Here is a 16,177-nt window from a genome sequence, read left to right on the forward strand (position 1 = left end):
GTTTCACAAGCAGCTAAACGTACTATGTAAGCTGATGATTGCACACGCTACACATCAGCACCTACAACGAGTGAGCTCACTGAGACTCTAAGCAGGGCTTTACATTCAGTATCAGAATGGGTAATTAACAATAAATTGGCCTTAAATCCATCTAAAACTCTTGGTTTCATATTACTTATTTTATTTACGTATTTATTTATTTGTATTTAATGTTCTTGTCTAGAACTGTTCTGTACTTGGTGATGTATGTGTGTGTATGTATGTTTTATGTGGACCCCAGGAAGAGTAGCTGCTACATGTGCAGTATCTAATGAGGATCCTAATAAACTAACCTAAACAGTATACAAACAGACACACTGTATATACACACATACACACATTAACAAATAGAATGAAGGACTGATTGACAACAGGTACACACACACACGCAAATATACTTAATACATATTCATAGACCACATAATATACACACAAATATGCATTCATAGTGGTTGCTATGGCAGCATCGCACACACACACACACAAACACACTGTGCCAGTCTCCTCCCATGGTGAGTCAGTGTGTTGGTATGCTGGCTATGTCCAGCTGTGGCATGGTGTTGCTGTATGTGTGGTCCCACTGGTCTGGCCTGGGAACCCTGGCCATGGACAGTTGTCTTGTCTCTCTGTGTTACTAAACACTGGACCACTTTCTCTCTGGCTGGCCATCCTCTTTGTCCCTGTCTATTTCACCTTTCTTCTTCTCCCCCCCCATCTCCAGTCGCTCCAATCTGAACGCTAAGTTCGAGGAGACGGTGCCTCTGAACTGCAAGCAGCCCTACATCACGGCGGCCGTCATCACGCTGCCCACGCCGCCCGTCACCACGCCCGAGGACGACGGCTCTGCCTCCTCCCCCGACTACTCACAGGCCAACATCGTCAGAGTGTCCGCCCTCTAGGGCCCTCGCCTCCCCACCAAACCACCATCATCACCATGGCAACCCTATCACGGAGAGAGAGAGATAGAGAGAGTTAAAGAAGAGAGACTCTTCCCTGCTCCAATCAGAGAACGGTGTTTGCAGGGGGGAAGGGGTCAGGGGAGGTGTGGTGTGGTGGTTAGGGGGGACAGTTTAGGCTGCAGGACCCTTTTTGTTTTCCTACACGTAGCTACTACACGTCTGCTCTTGTGGTGAAATAAAGTTGCAGTGTGAAGCTGCAGCACAAAGCTCCGCCTTGGATTTTTTTGGTGGGGAGAGACTGCGTTGCCGTGGCGACTGAGATTAGCGCCTTACAAAGGACACACAACTGGAGAGCATTTAGCCACCTTGTCTAACTGCAGCTACTCCCTAGCCACCTTGTCTAACTGCAGCTACTCCCTAGCCACCTTGTCTAACTGCAGCTACTCCCTAGCCACCTTGTCTAACTGCAGCTACTCCCTAGCCACCTTGTCTAACTGCAGCTACTCCCTAGCCACCTTGTCTAACTGCAGCTACTCCCTCCAAACACTCTCCAAGGGAAAACTTACCATTACTATTTTTTTCTATATTGTGTGTCTTTAAATGTGATGTCTTAAAACCGAAATGGGGGAGGTGGAATTTGTATTGGTTTTTATTGTTTGTTAAGGCCATGAGTTTTGACTAGAGCAAATGTATATTTGCCATGTTCTGAAATGTGTGGAGTAGGAGAGAAAAGAAAAAGTCATTTAAAACATTTTGACAAAAAGGAGAGCAAGGGGGTGTATGCACTGTGTGTACATATTTTCCTACCTTATCAGGACCAGAATGTCCGGACAAGGTAACAAAACAAGAACATGTTTGAAAAGTCAGGACTGAATTTGTTAAAATTCAATTTTAGGCTTAAGGGTTAGTTTTATGGTTTGGGGTTAAGGTTAGGGTTACGTTTAAGGTTAGGGTTAGGAGTTAAGGTTTAGGGTTAAAGGTTTGTGGTTAAGGTTAGGGTTAAGGTTAGGTTAAGGGCAGAGTATGCAAGTGAAGTGGAACGGAGCTGGAGCGTAGCGAGGAGCGGAGCGTGCTCAATTTGACTGGAGCGCAGAGCGCGATTCTCAAAGGCTGGAGCGTCATCCTTCTTGCCCAATCCAATTTTGTAGCGCTCATTCTCCAGTAGCGCTCATTTCACTAGCCCAGGGCATGCCCGAGTAAGCACGCATGTTTAGTCTACTTGTGTGCTGCTATAGCCCCTTTCTTTAGCTACTGACAGCTGCAAAATCAAGGTGACTTATAAAGATGACGGCCTAGAGCAAGAGAGGGAGTGCAGTGATGTAGTGTGCAGTGATGTGTCCACAACTAAAGAATCATAGTGGAATCTGAAAAGACACATATCCCGAAAGTATGATGGTGTACTTATGACGTGCACATGCTAAAAGAAAGGAACGAGTGGGTAGCTCATTAAGTGTGTCATTGTAGCAAGGTATTTATAAGCTAGAAATCAGATCTCTTAAAAGTTTCCGTCATTTTTGCTTTATTCATACAATAGTCCCTACTTGATTTTGTCCCAAAAGACCTGGCATATTCCAACTGTCAAGGAGCTTTCCGTTTTGGTTGGGTTATTTTGCCTAAAAAACTTGTAGTGGTGGAAAAGTACCTTATTGTCAGACTTGAGTAAAAGTAAAGATACCTTAATAGAAAATGACTAAAGTAAAAGTGAATTCATCCAGTAAAGTAGTACTTGAGTAAAGTACTTGGTTTTTAATATACTTAAGTTCAAAAGTAAAAGTATAAATCATTTCAAATTGATTATATTATTATATAATTATATGATTATATGAATATATTATTATTATTTAATTTACGGATAGCCAGGGGCTATCCCCAACACTCAGACATAATTTACAAATTAAGCATGTCTATTTAGTGAGTCCGCCAGATCAGAGGCAGTAGCGATGACCAGGAAAGGTATCTTGATAAACACATACATTGGACAATTGTCCTGTCCTGCTCAGCATTCAAAATATAGTGAGCACTTTTGGGTGTCAGGGAAAATGTATGGATTAAAATGATTGTCTTTCGTAAAAGTAAAAGTTGTCAAAAATAGAAATTGTAAAGTACAGATACCCCCAAAAACTTCTTAAGTACTTTACAACACTGCCTTTAGGCCTACCTATGGAAGAAGAAAAAAAACTCTGCCCAGCCTAGCAAGGGTGGACAAAAGGATGTTTACCATCCACAGTGGCTTTGAAGCACGGATAGAGCGCTTAACGTCCTTGTCTTCCTACCAGCCAAGTGTGTCGCATTCGCAAATGCGTCACAATGCATTTCTTTGTAGGCTATAGCCTTGAAATAATTGAAATAATATAGCCTAAGTACTTCATTTCCGTTCCTTATTAGGCTTCCTGTCTGGCTCCTGACCTATTTCGAGTGTTAATCAGTGTTGTAGTACTCGAGTCTCAAGTCCGGTCTCGAGACCACGTATTGAGTGTCTTGGTCTTGTCTCGGTGTCGGAAACATCTGTACTCTGTCTTGACTCGGTCTAGGACAGTGAGGACTCAAATTTCTCCCGAGACCAGCTGAGACCAGCGAAGTAAAAAAAACGAGTAATATCAGCTTCAATTCAATCAGCGCATAAATCTGCTTCGCCAGGCCAAATATACACTCATTTCTTGAAACATTAGTACAGTATGTTAACATACTTTCTATATATTACAGACATGTTTGCGCAGTGGCGAACCTATAGGCCTTCGGTGTGTGACAGGTTCGTGATTCTGAAAGAACAGCAACCGTAATACCATGCTATTCGCAGGTATAAACCGTATACCCACTTTTTTTCAGTGGGCATTATGTATACTGACTGCTTATTAATCCCTACTGGTGCATACCAAAGTAGTGTAGTGGAGGTACACGATGTATCAATTATGTGGTACAATAGAGAAATCATGCACAAAGTAGCCTACACAATCACAAGTGTTGGTTAGTAGGCAATTTTTGATGCGCAATTGTCATCATGTTCTGCTTGCATCAGGAGCATAGACATGGATGGGCCTGGGTGGACAGAACCACCCACTGGGGAGTCAAGCTCACAGGCTTACCCAATCAGATTGATGTAGTTTAAGCATTGTTGTGGACTTAGACCTTACATTTTTGTGTTTTTTCAAATTTTGAGAGTGAAAATATGAAACATCTATTGGAAAACACAGGTTGCCATTCCTTCGCTGGGCGGGGGCGATTGGAACTGTGTAGCAAAATGTGAGTATACCCACTTCTCCAGGTACCAACCACTACGCCACTGCTTAGGGCTGATGGAAAGACAGCAGTCACACACAGCATGGTGATAAAGGATAAGCAGTCCATAAACCCGGACATAATAAGCCAGTAGGTCCCAATCATAAGACTACAAAACACAACCATTAAGCATTTCCCAATCAAAATGTACAACTATTTGTTGTACATTTTGTAAAAACATTCCAGGTTTAGCACCTATGACAGTGGAACTGACAGCGTTTTAACTACTTTGCAGACATAAAACATACAGACAATCATAATATCAGTCAAAAATATAAAACTCCCAGTTTATGCTACAAAACCAACTTTATAAGAGATTTTAAAAATAGTTTACACTTGACTCAACGTTCCATGACTTGCACTAAGGCATTGTTGGCAGAATAGATGGATGCAGTTCAATGCATAATGAATATAATGAGTGACTGACTTTTCCCCCTCATTGTTTTTCGGTGGCTAAACACAGCTACACATGCAGGTGTCATTTGGTTACCTAGCAAGAACTTGAGTGTGTTATCCAGTTAGTGTACAGTTGAAGTCGGAAATGTACATACACCTTAGCCAAATACATTTAAACTCAGTTTTTCACAATTCCTGACATTTAATCCTAGAAACAAATCCCTGTTTTACGTCAGATAGGATCACCACTCTATTTTAAGTGTCAGAATAATAGTAGAGAGAATGATTTCTTTCAACTTTAATTTCTTTCATCACATTCCCAGTGGGTCAGAAGTTTACATACACTCAATTAGGATTTGGTAGCGTTGCCTTTAAATTGTTTAACCTCGGTCAAACGTTTCGGGTAGCCTTCCACAAGCTTCCCACAATAGGTTGGGTGAATTTTGGTCCGACTTTGTTGTCTTTAAGCCATTTTGCCACAACTTTGGAAGAATGCTTGGAGTCATTGTCCATTTGGAGAGACCTATTTGCAAGCTAGCTTTAACTTCCTGACTGATGTCTTGAGATGTTGCTTCAATATATCCACATAATTTTCCTACCTCATGTTGCCATCTATAGGGTGAAGTGTACCAGTCCCTCCTGCAGCAAAGCACCCCCACAACATGATGCTGCCACCCACGTGCTTCACGGTTGTGATAGTGTTCTTCTGCTTGCAAGACTCCCCCTTTTTCCTCCTAACATAACGATGGTCATTGTGGCCAAACAGTTCTATTTTTGTTTCATCAGACCAGAGGATATTTCTCCAAAAAGTACGATCTTTGTCGCCATGTGCAGTTGCAAACCGTAGTCTGTTTTTTTTATGACGGTTTTGGAGCAGTGGCTTCTTCCTTGCTGAGTGGCCTTTCAGGTCATGTCGATATAGGACTCGTTTTACGGTGGATATAGATACTTTTGTACCTGTTTCCTCCAGCATCTTCACAAGGTAATTTGCTGTTGTTCATCTCTAGGAGACAGAACGTGTCTCCTTCCTGAGCGGTATAACGGCTGAGTGGTCCCTTGGTGTTTATACTTGCGTACTATTGTTTTTACAGATGAACGCGGTACATTCAGGCATTTGGAAATCGCTCACAAGGATGAACCAGACTTGTGGAGGTCTACAATTTTTTTACTGAGGTCTTGGCTGATTTAATTTGATTTTCCCATGATGTCAAGCAAAGAGGCACTGAGTTTGAAGGTAGGCCTTGAAATACATCCACAGGTACACTTCCAACTGACTAAAATATTGTCAATTAGCCTATTAGAAGCTTCTAAAGCCATGACATAATTTTCTGGAATTTTCCAAGCTGTTTAAAGGCACAGTCAACTTAGTGTATGTAAACTTCTGACCCACTGGAATTGTGATACAGTGAACTTTAAGTGAAATAATCTGTCTGTAAACAGTTGTTGGAAAATTTACTTGTGTCATGCACACAGTAGATGTCCTAACCGACTTGCCAAAACAACAGTTTGTTAACAAGAAATTTGTGGAGTGGTTTAAAAACAAGTTCTAATGACTCCAGCCTATGTGTATGTAAACTTCCGACTTCAACTGTATCTCTTGCGTTCACAAATTCACTCTGGCTATCTCCTCAAATTTAAGAGTACTCTCGTCTAAGTGTGCCAGAGTGCAAAACAACTGATGAATTTACGAATGTGCAACACCCGCTGAATATGACCAGTGTCAGTAAACGTAGACAAAAAAAGTAATAGTTAGTGAAGAACGCTCTAGATAACATGTAAACAGCCTAACCAGCTCTGCTACGTTGAGTAAAATGGTCAGAGTGAGGTGTTCTCTCATTTGTGTAGCTAGCTAGCAAGTTAGCCAACTTTTACCAGTTAGCTTGGGTATTTGGTTGGGACAAGCATGCATTGGCAGGCAAGCTGCAGAAGGATGAGGAGACTACAATTTTGTGGCTTGTTGCTAAAGCGCTCTAATGATATAAAGTCGTGCTGTTGCAACTGCCTGTAAACACACAGTCCAGTTCAAAGTCAATGATGGCAGGCCTGTGTGGAAAATGGCTTGTTTAAAGGCCTACTGTAGCTCTGATTGGCTATAGCTCACCGGTGTGTAGACTCCGGTCCTGGACAAGACAGGTGTTTTCATTCGGTTTTATTTACTGCAGTGTCTATTAATTGATAACACCTGCTGCAACTGCTGCAAATTAGCCGACAACAAATGCTAGCTAGCTAGACCGTGGGAAAACTACTGCTCGTTATTGCGTTGGGCCGTCAAGAAGGCAAAAGTTTCCAAACATTTTGGAAAAAACGGTCCCAACTATTAAGTCAAAATATGATTGGTTTATTCTACTGTCACTCCAAATTTGTGCCCTAATACAGTTGAATGGTGGATGCATGTATCTATATTCTGATAGCCAAGGACTGATTTAGCTAGCTAGATTTATCTCCCCAGAGACCAGCAAAGAGAACCCTGATTGGATCTTTTTTTCTATTCAGTGTTAAACCTTTCTTTTTCAACAAAACTAAATAGATTAAATCAAAACATAATTGAAAATAATATAATTATCATTATTATTATATTATTATAATAATTATTTTATAAATCCTTAGCCCTTCTCTGAAGGCGTAGAAGGCCCATTGTGCTCCACTGTGTTTGGGTTAGTAATATATGTAGAGTGGCTCTATTTTCATCAACATACATTTCTTCACTATTCGGAATTCTAAAGAATCCACATGTTATTCTGAAATATGAACACAGAAATACTGGACATTCTGAACTCTTATTATATTGGTTATTTGACAAAATTGCAATCATGGTCTCACATTTTTCTGGTCTCGGTCTTGACTCGGTCTCGGACACCTTGTCACACTCCTGGTCTTGGTCTTGAATCGATCTTGCTTTAGGTGGTCTCGAACACAACACTGGTTTATATGCTGTTTAATGTGACATATAGTCTATTTGAAATGATGAGCACTTCTTACATTCACCGTTTCATTTTTATTATAATACTTTTCATTCAAATCATATAGTTTGGTTTCAATACTTCAAAACCAAATGGTGGGTCCAAGCAGTCACAACAATAGATGGGTGTTGGTTAAATAGTGATTTTAATGAATGGAGCGGATTTGGAGCAGCAGTTTTCTTTCTGGTGAGAGAGGAGCGTTTTTTTAAGGGAGTGGTTGGAAAGAACGTGGAGCTGTGTGCATGCACAACTCCATGAGCAGTGAGCAGGGTTTCCTACCGCTCAACTCCGCTCACATACTCTGGTTAAGGGTTAGTTTAGGGGTTAGGGAAAATAGGATTTTGAATTGGAATACATTTTTACTCCCCAAAAAGTCTTGAAAAGTGTGTGCATGTGGGTGTGTGTGTACATGGTTTCCAATATTATCAGGATCATAATGTCCTAACAATTCACCAGAATGGCCTGATAAGGAACATTCGGACAAGTGGAAACATTTAGCCGGTCCCCACAAGGAAAAAGGCTATTTTAGGGGTTAGGTTTAGGGTTAGGGTTACATTTAGGGTTAGGGTTCAGGTTAAGGTTTGGTTTAAGAGGGTTTCTGTTTGTGCTGGTATCAAACCTTGGGTTGAGCGGGCCTATTGCAACTTTCTGCTCTGTCTGTATATTGCAAGTCAGTGTTAAGGTAAAGGTTAAGGGTAAGATTTTGAATGGGAATCAATTGTTTAGGGAGGGCTACTGTGTGTGTAGGGAGGGCTCTGTGAGTGTGCGTGTGTGTGCGCATGACCCCATTGCTCTCACCTGTATGTGTATGTGTGACATTAGCATGAGCAATTAGGGTTGAGTCCTCGGTGTGTGTGCTGTATATATTGGTGATCTAGCATATCACACTCGCCTTTTCTCTCAGAGCTGACTTACTCGTGTACCTATTTGTATGAAAGAGATGATCGTTCCTCTCCTGTCCGTCCTGTCCTCTCTAACCGAATGGCCATTGTGAATACTGAATACCTTTGATGCCATTTTGAAACTATCCCTCTCTCTCAACCAGAGTTGACTACTTCATTTGTCGTGGTTTATCATTCAAAGCAGCACCCACATGATGCCTGACCTTGAAATGGGTTTATTGTTTATTTTATTGAGGGTTTATTGAGGTTTTTTATAGATATATCGATGTGTTTTATCCAAACCCCAATGTTGTGTTTTGTCTTGTTTTATGCAGCGTGGACATGCTAAAGCAGATTGACTGAGGGGAATAGAGGAAGTCTTAAATGAACACACTGATATTTGAGTCCATTCCATTTTGATACAAAGATGATTTTCTTCTGAATATGAGGATAAAACTGTGATTAGACTTCTATTTTGAAGGTCTCTGTTCATTTGAAGTGCATGTTGGTTTGCTACAGACAGTATGAAGTTTGTTTTGTTCCTGATTTGTACCACACAGGCCTCCATATTTTATCACCAAATGGGGGTTTGGTATGGAAAACGAAAATCAAAGTGCAAAGGAAGCTCCTGTACCAGTCGACCAAACGTGATTGACTGAAAGTGTTTATTGAGCTGACGCTCTATGATAATTCTGTCTTGTCGTGACTGATAGCTCAGCTATCACCGTAGCTAGAACACTCTCAGCGCTTGGCGGGGATGGAATCCTGTAACCATTCCAAATCAGTACAACGAAATCAATGCAAATACATTGAATGACACTTTAAAATCCAGCGAGCTGATTTAAAGATGTTCTATTTCTCGGCTGTGAGATCTCGGGAGGTTTTATCGAGAACTTTTCGTTTCCGGTGACGATTTTCTTTCCCGCTTTTCCGTTTTCCAAGATGGCTGACGTTGGTGGACTGAACGTGGCTCTTGAGACTGCTGAAGCGAATGCCACACCCCCTGCTCCAACCCCTGCCTCTTTCCCACCACCCGCCCCCAAATCTGTCCACTTCACCATCACTGCTTGACTATGATGTGACATATGCAACAATTTTTTTTGTTTGTTGGTAAAGATATGCTTTGTATCAGAGAGCAGAGAGAGTGGGAGAGAGACAATAGAGAAACACAAATACATATTTTTTAAAATATCAATATCAATATCTTTTTTTGTTCATGTAAAGAGAAAAAAATTATTACAAATGTTGCTAGTACACATGTGCTGTAAATTGTTCTTTGGTGTAGTAAAAATCATCATGGTTTAGTCGTTTTTAAAAATCATTTTCACCGAAGGTTCTAGTGTCTTATTTTAGTTAGCCTTCTGCTCCACCACATTTTAAGAACCGGCTTAATATTTTTCTAAGAGAAAATGCATGCGTTTGTTGGAGAACTTTGGGTTTAGTGTCGCACAAGGACAGGCGTTGTCTCTGGATACATCCCAACGGCACCCTATTCCCTATATAGTGCACTACTTTTGATCAGGGCACATAGGACTCTGGTCAAAAGTAGTGCACTATATAGGGAGTAGGGTGCCATTTGGGACACAAGCCTCTGTCTTTCAGTTTCCATGCCTAAGTGAAAACACTTTTAGGGGTGAAGGAGTGTACTTAGGTCTTGTACATGAGATTATGTAAATTGAAGAAATTAAAAGGATGATTATATGACGATTACTTTTGATCTGTTACAGCTTGTGTTGACAAAAATACTGTATATGAATTATTGAAAAGATATTAAAAAAATAAAATGCAATTGTTTAGTCCGGTTTAGTGTCTATTAGTAAATAGAATAAATGATTGTCCTATTAAAATACTTATATAAGACTGGTTGTCTTCTTTTGACATCAACATTTAGATGTTTTCAAAGTCAATGTATGGTCTGCTTTGCTGCACCAATATAATCTACCGTATTTCTACTTATACGCTATGTTGTATACCCACATATTTCAGTGTAACTTCTGCACCAAAGAACTGCTGTTGATACAAAATGTACAGTGCCTTCAGAAAGTATTCACACCCCTTGACTTTTTCCACATTTTGTTGTGTTACAGGCTGAATTTAAAATGGATAAGTTGTCGGAGAGGACAAAAAACACTCAGTGATTTCACCATGAGTCCAATCAATGGTGACTTTAAAACAGTTACGGAGTTTAATGGCTGCAGGAGAAAACTGAAGATGGATCAACAACATTGTAGTTACTCCACAATACTAACCTAATTGACAGAGTGAAAAGAAGGAAGCCTGTACAGAATAATTGTTTTTCCAAAACATGCATCCTATTTGCAACAAGGCACTAAAGTAATCCTGCAAAAACTGTGGCAAAGCAATTCACTTTTTGTCCTGAATACAAAGTGTTTTGTTTGGGGCTAATCCAATACAACACATAACAGAATTGTATAATTGCCAAGCATTGTGGTCGCTGCATCATGTTATGGGTATGCTTGTAATTGTTAAAGGACTCAGGATGACTTTTTAGGATAAAAAAGAAACGGAATGGAGCTAAGCACTGGCAAAATCCTAGAGGAAAACATGGTTCAGTCTGCTTTCCAACAGAAACTGGGAGATTAATTCACCTTTCAGCAGGACGATAACCTAAAACACAAGGCTAAATCTACACTAGAGTTGCTTACTAAGAAGACAGTGAATGTTCCTGAGGAGCCGAGTTACAGTTTTGACTTAAATCTGTTTGAAAAAATATGGCATGACCTGAAAATGGTTGTCTAGCAATGATCAACAACCTATTTGCCAGAGCTTGAAGAATTTTGAAAAGAATAATGGCACATGTTGCACAATCAAATGTTGTACAATTGACAGTGTAGATCGTTGACCAAATATGACAATTAAATCAATTTTAATCACACTTTGTAACAAGACAAAATGTGGAAAAAGTCAAGGGGTTTTATACTTTCTGAAGACACTATATAATGATAGTCCTATAGCTGTGAGTGGGGACATGATGGGGTGAGGGGGTGCAGTCTTGTCCAATCTCAGCCATACAATATGGAGCAGGAGAGTCTATCTCCCAGGGTAATTTCTCTCTGCATTGTGAATGTATTAGCATATCACAGGGAGTTGGCCTGTGTGTGTGCGTGTGTGCGTGTGTGTGTGTGTGTCTTTGCCTGTGTGTGTGTGTGTGTGTGTGTGTGTTTGCCTGTGTGTGTGTGTGTGTGTGTGTGTGTGTGTGTGTGTGTGTGTGTGTGTGTGTGTGTGTGTGCGTGTGCGTGTACGTGTGTGTGTGTGTGTCTTTGCCTGTGTGTGTGTGTGTGTGTGTGTGTGTGTGTGTGTGTGTGTGTGTGTGTGTGTGTGTGTGTGTGTGTGTGTGTGTCTTTGCCTGTGTGTGTGTGTGTGTGTGTGTGTGTGTGTGTGTGTGTGCTCGCACATTTGTCTATCTGTATTAGCATATTTCTCATCAGGGAGTTAGTAATTGAGATGTTTTGGGAGGATGTGTAGTCCCTCAGCTTCCCAGGGTGCATTGCAGATGACATGCATCAGGGGGAAAACTGAAGTGGGACTTACCCAAAGAGCATGCCAGCACATAGACTATTTCTCCCCCAGCTATTTTTACACAGGGGTCAGAGGGTAATGGTTTTATTTCTGCCGCTGGCTCCTTTTACTGTACACCGAGAGAGAAAGGGAGGGGAGGGAGAGTATGTGTTTGTATCCCTCTGTCCCCATGTCTACTGTGAATTTGTCCTAAAGCAATGACCCGCTTGTCTCCAAAGAGACTTGTGGGATTAAGACAGTCCTTTCTCCATGACTTCTCTACTGTTATTCAAAACTAAATTCAGAGAGCAAAATATCATAGATCTGTATCAGTTAGACAGAGACTAAGAACAGAGAGAAAGGGATCTAGGCCTATATATATCTGCAGTACCAGTCAAAAGTTTGGACAAACCTACTAATTCCAGGGTTTTTCTTTATTTTTACTATTTTCTACATTGTAGAATGATAGTGAAGACATCAAAACTATGAACTGACACATATGGAATCGTGTAAGCAAAATAAGTTTTATTAAAAAATCTAAATATATTTTATATTTGAGATTCTTCAAAGCAGCCACCCTTTACCTTGATGACCGCTTTGCATATTCTTGGTATTCTCTCAACCAGCTTCATGAGGAAGTCACCTGGAATGCATTTCAATTAACAGGTGTGCCTCCTTAAAAGTTAATTTGTGGAATTTCTTTCCTTAATGCGTTTGAGCCAATCAGTTGTGTGACAAGGTAGGAGTGATGAACAGAAGGTAGCCTTATTTGGTAAAAGACCAAGTCCATATTATGACAAGAACAGCTCAAATAAAAAAAGAGAAACAACAGTCCATCATTACTTTACTTTAAGACATGAAAGTCAGTCAATGTGGAAAATGTCAAGAACTTTGAACGTTTCTACAAGTGCAGTTGCAAAAACCATCAAGCGCTATGATGAAACTGGTTCTCATGAGGACCACCACAGAAAAGGAGGACCTAGAGTTACCTCTGCTGCAGAGGATAAGTTAATTCAAGTTACCAGCCTCAGAAATTGCAGCCCCAAAAAATGCTTCACAGAGTTCAAGTAAGAGACACATCTCAATATCAACTGTTCAGAGGAGACTGCGTGAATCAGGCCTTTATGGTCGAATTGCTGCAAAGAAACCACTACTAAAGGACACAAATAATAAGAAGAGACTTGCTTGGGCCAAGAAACTCGAGCAATGGACATTAGACCGGTGGAATTTTTGGATTCAACCACCGTGTCTATCCTTTCATAGTAGGTGAAAGGATATCTCTGCATGTGTAGTTCCCACCGTGAAGCATGGAGGAGGAGATGTGATGGTGTGGGGGTGCTTTGCTGGAGACACTGTCTGTGATTTATTTACAATTTAAGGCACACTTAACCAGCATGGTTACCACAGCATTCTGCAGCGATACACCATCCCATCTGGTTTGTGCTTAGTAGGACTATCATTTGTTATTCAACAGGACAATGACCCAACACACCTCCAGGCTGTGTTAGGGCTATTTGACCAAGAAGGAGAGTGATGGAGTGCTGCATCAGATGACCTGACCTCAACTCAATTGAGATGGTTTGTGATGAGTTGGACCGCAGAGTAAAGGAAAAGCAGCCAACAAGTGCTCAGCATATGTGGGAACTCCTTCAAGACAGTTGGAAAAGAATTCCAAATGAAGCTGGTTGAGAGAATGCCAAGAGTATGCAAAGCTGTTATCAAGGCAAAAGGTGGCTACTTTGAAGAATCTAAAATCTATTTTGATTTGTTTAACACTTTTTTGGTTACTACATGATTCCATATGTGTTATTTCATAGTTTTGATGTCTTCCCTATTATTCTGCAATGTAGAAAATAATAAAAAAATAAAGAAAAACCTTTGAATGAGTAGGTGTGTCCAAACTTTCGACTGGTATGTGAGGAAAGAGGAATGAAGAGGCTTACTGTCTGTACACTACACTGTTTCTCTCTTTCTCACACACACACACACACACACACACACACACACACACACACACACACACACACACACACACACACACACACACACACACACACACACACACACACACACACACACACACACACACACACACGTATCCCACTAGGATGAATAAGTGAATAGACGTAGGAGGTAGAGAGGAGGGGAGAGACAGCGGCAGCAAGAAAACAATATGTCTTTTGTAACCCACTGTGACAGGGGCGCTACACGCCTTTCCCTCTTCCATAAATCATATCCTTCACATTGTCAAGCAGTGAACAGAACGAGGGAAGGAGTTAGGAGAAGGAGGGAGGGAGAGAGAGAGAGACAACAGGGTTTTAACTGTAGGCTCATCCATCCATTCTACTCTTCTTCTAAACAGGCACTTTTTTCCCCTCCATCAAAAATGTCTAAGTTAAAGTTGCTACTCAATATACACTGGCCCAATCGCCTGTCTCTCTGTGACCTTGAACCAACCCATAACCACTTCCATTACACACTTTCTGGTTTGTTGTTGCTGATCTGAAATGAGTGAAACTGTCAGAAAGCTGCCAACATGGAGGCCTAGCTGGAGCTGTGACAATATTGCTGATGCCTTTCTATTCCCAGCTACTACTTTTAGTGCATACAGTAGGAATCAATGAGGGCCTAAAGTTAGGGGCATAGGGGTTAGTTTGGGATCAAGCCTGTGCTTCTCCGATTAAGGGTGTACTTTGAAAGGGGGACTCTGCCACCTTCATTCACCCTGCCCATACAGTACATCACTGTCCCCCAGGAACCCTTAGGTTGGTACCAAAGTTCTCTCCATTCATGTGTCCGTCCAGCAGCATTTAAGAGTGACACCTCTGGAGTATCCTTGTTGAAAGCCAACGATGACCAGAGTCCTTTGATGAGGGACAGCAAGGGGGCACACAGCAAGGGGACACCCAGCAAGGGGGCACACAGCTAGAGGGCACACAGCAAGGGGACACACAGCAAGGGGACACACAGCAAGGGGACACACAGCAAGGGGGCACACAGCAAGGGGGGCACACAGCAAGGGGACACACAGCAAGGGGACACACAGCAAGGGGGCACACAGCAAGGGGACAGACAGCAAGGGGACACACAGCAAGGGGGCACACAGCAAGGGGACAGACAGCAAGGGGACAGACAGCAAGGGGGCACACAGCAAGGGGACAGACAGCAAGGGGACAGACAGCAAGGGGACAGACAGCAAGGGGGCACACAGCAAGGGGACAGACAGCAAGGGGACAGACAGCAAGGGGGCACACAGCAAGGAGACAGACAGCAAGGGGACAGACAGCAAGGGTGCACACAGCAAGGGGGCACACAGTAAGGGGACAGACAGCAAGGGGACAGACAGCAAGGGGACAGACAGCAAGGGGACAGACAGCAAGGGGACAGACAGCAAGGGTGCACACAGCAAGGGGGCACACAGCAAGGGGACAGACAGCAAGGGGACAGACAGCAAGGGGACAGACAGCAAGGGGACAGACAGCAAGGGGACAGACAGCAAGGGTGCACACAGCAAGGGGGCACACAGCAAGGGGACAGACAGCAAGGGGACAGACAGCAAGGGGACAGACAGCAAGGGGACAGACAGCAAGGGGACACACAGCAAGGGGGCACACAGCAAGGGTGTACACAGCAAGGGTGAACACAGCAAGGGGGCACACAGCTAGAGGGCAAACATTGAATATAATCACCAGTGGCCTTAAAGGATCTTATGGGTAGTTTCTGACATTCAGTGGGTGATGACAGCTGCAGTTTACAGACTGCCCTTCTAGCTATAAATACTATGGATTCTCAATGGAAAACAGGCAGGTTGGTGGCACCTTCATTTGGGAGGAAGGGCTCATGGTACTGGCTGGAGCAGAATGAGTGGAATGGCATTAAACACTTGGTTTCTATATGTTCGATGCCATTACATTTGCTCCGTTCCCGACATTATTATGAGTCGCCCTCCTCTCAGCAGCCCCCACTGAAAGCAGGGTATGTTATTTCAGAATGAAAGACCCTACTCTCCCACATATCGTTCTCATCGTTCTCCCAGAATGAATTCTGTTCGCTTCAAATGTTTATGATATGTGCTGTGTGGCGATGAAATAACATTTTCTTTTTCATCCCTAAGTTTGTCATGCTGACAGTGATCTGTATCAGAGAACAAACACTTGGTTGTGTTATTATTCCTTGGCAAACAACACAGTATAGTTCACAACCCCTC

General features: G+C 42.1%; 1 protein-coding gene across 2 annotated transcripts in view; it reads left to right on the forward strand.

Moving 5' to 3' along the window:
• kcnd2 (potassium voltage-gated channel, Shal-related subfamily, member 2) overlaps positions 1 to 4,850 on the forward strand; it is a 150,599-nt gene extending 145,749 nt beyond the window's left edge. For both annotated transcript variants that reach the window (XM_036957498.1, XM_021577352.2), the window contains one exon: positions 761 to 4,850. In XM_036957498.1, coding sequence (XP_036813393.1) covers positions 761 to 938 — 178 coding nt within the window. In that variant the 3' untranslated portion in view covers positions 939 to 4,850. The remainder of the gene's footprint in view (positions 1 to 760) is intronic.
• Positions 4,851 to 16,177: the final 11,327 nt, after the last annotated feature.

This window comes from Oncorhynchus mykiss, chromosome 21 (genome assembly GCF_013265735.2).
Source record: "Oncorhynchus mykiss isolate Arlee chromosome 21, USDA_OmykA_1.1, whole genome shotgun sequence".
NCBI lineage: Eukaryota > Metazoa > Chordata > Actinopteri > Salmoniformes > Salmonidae > Oncorhynchus > Oncorhynchus mykiss.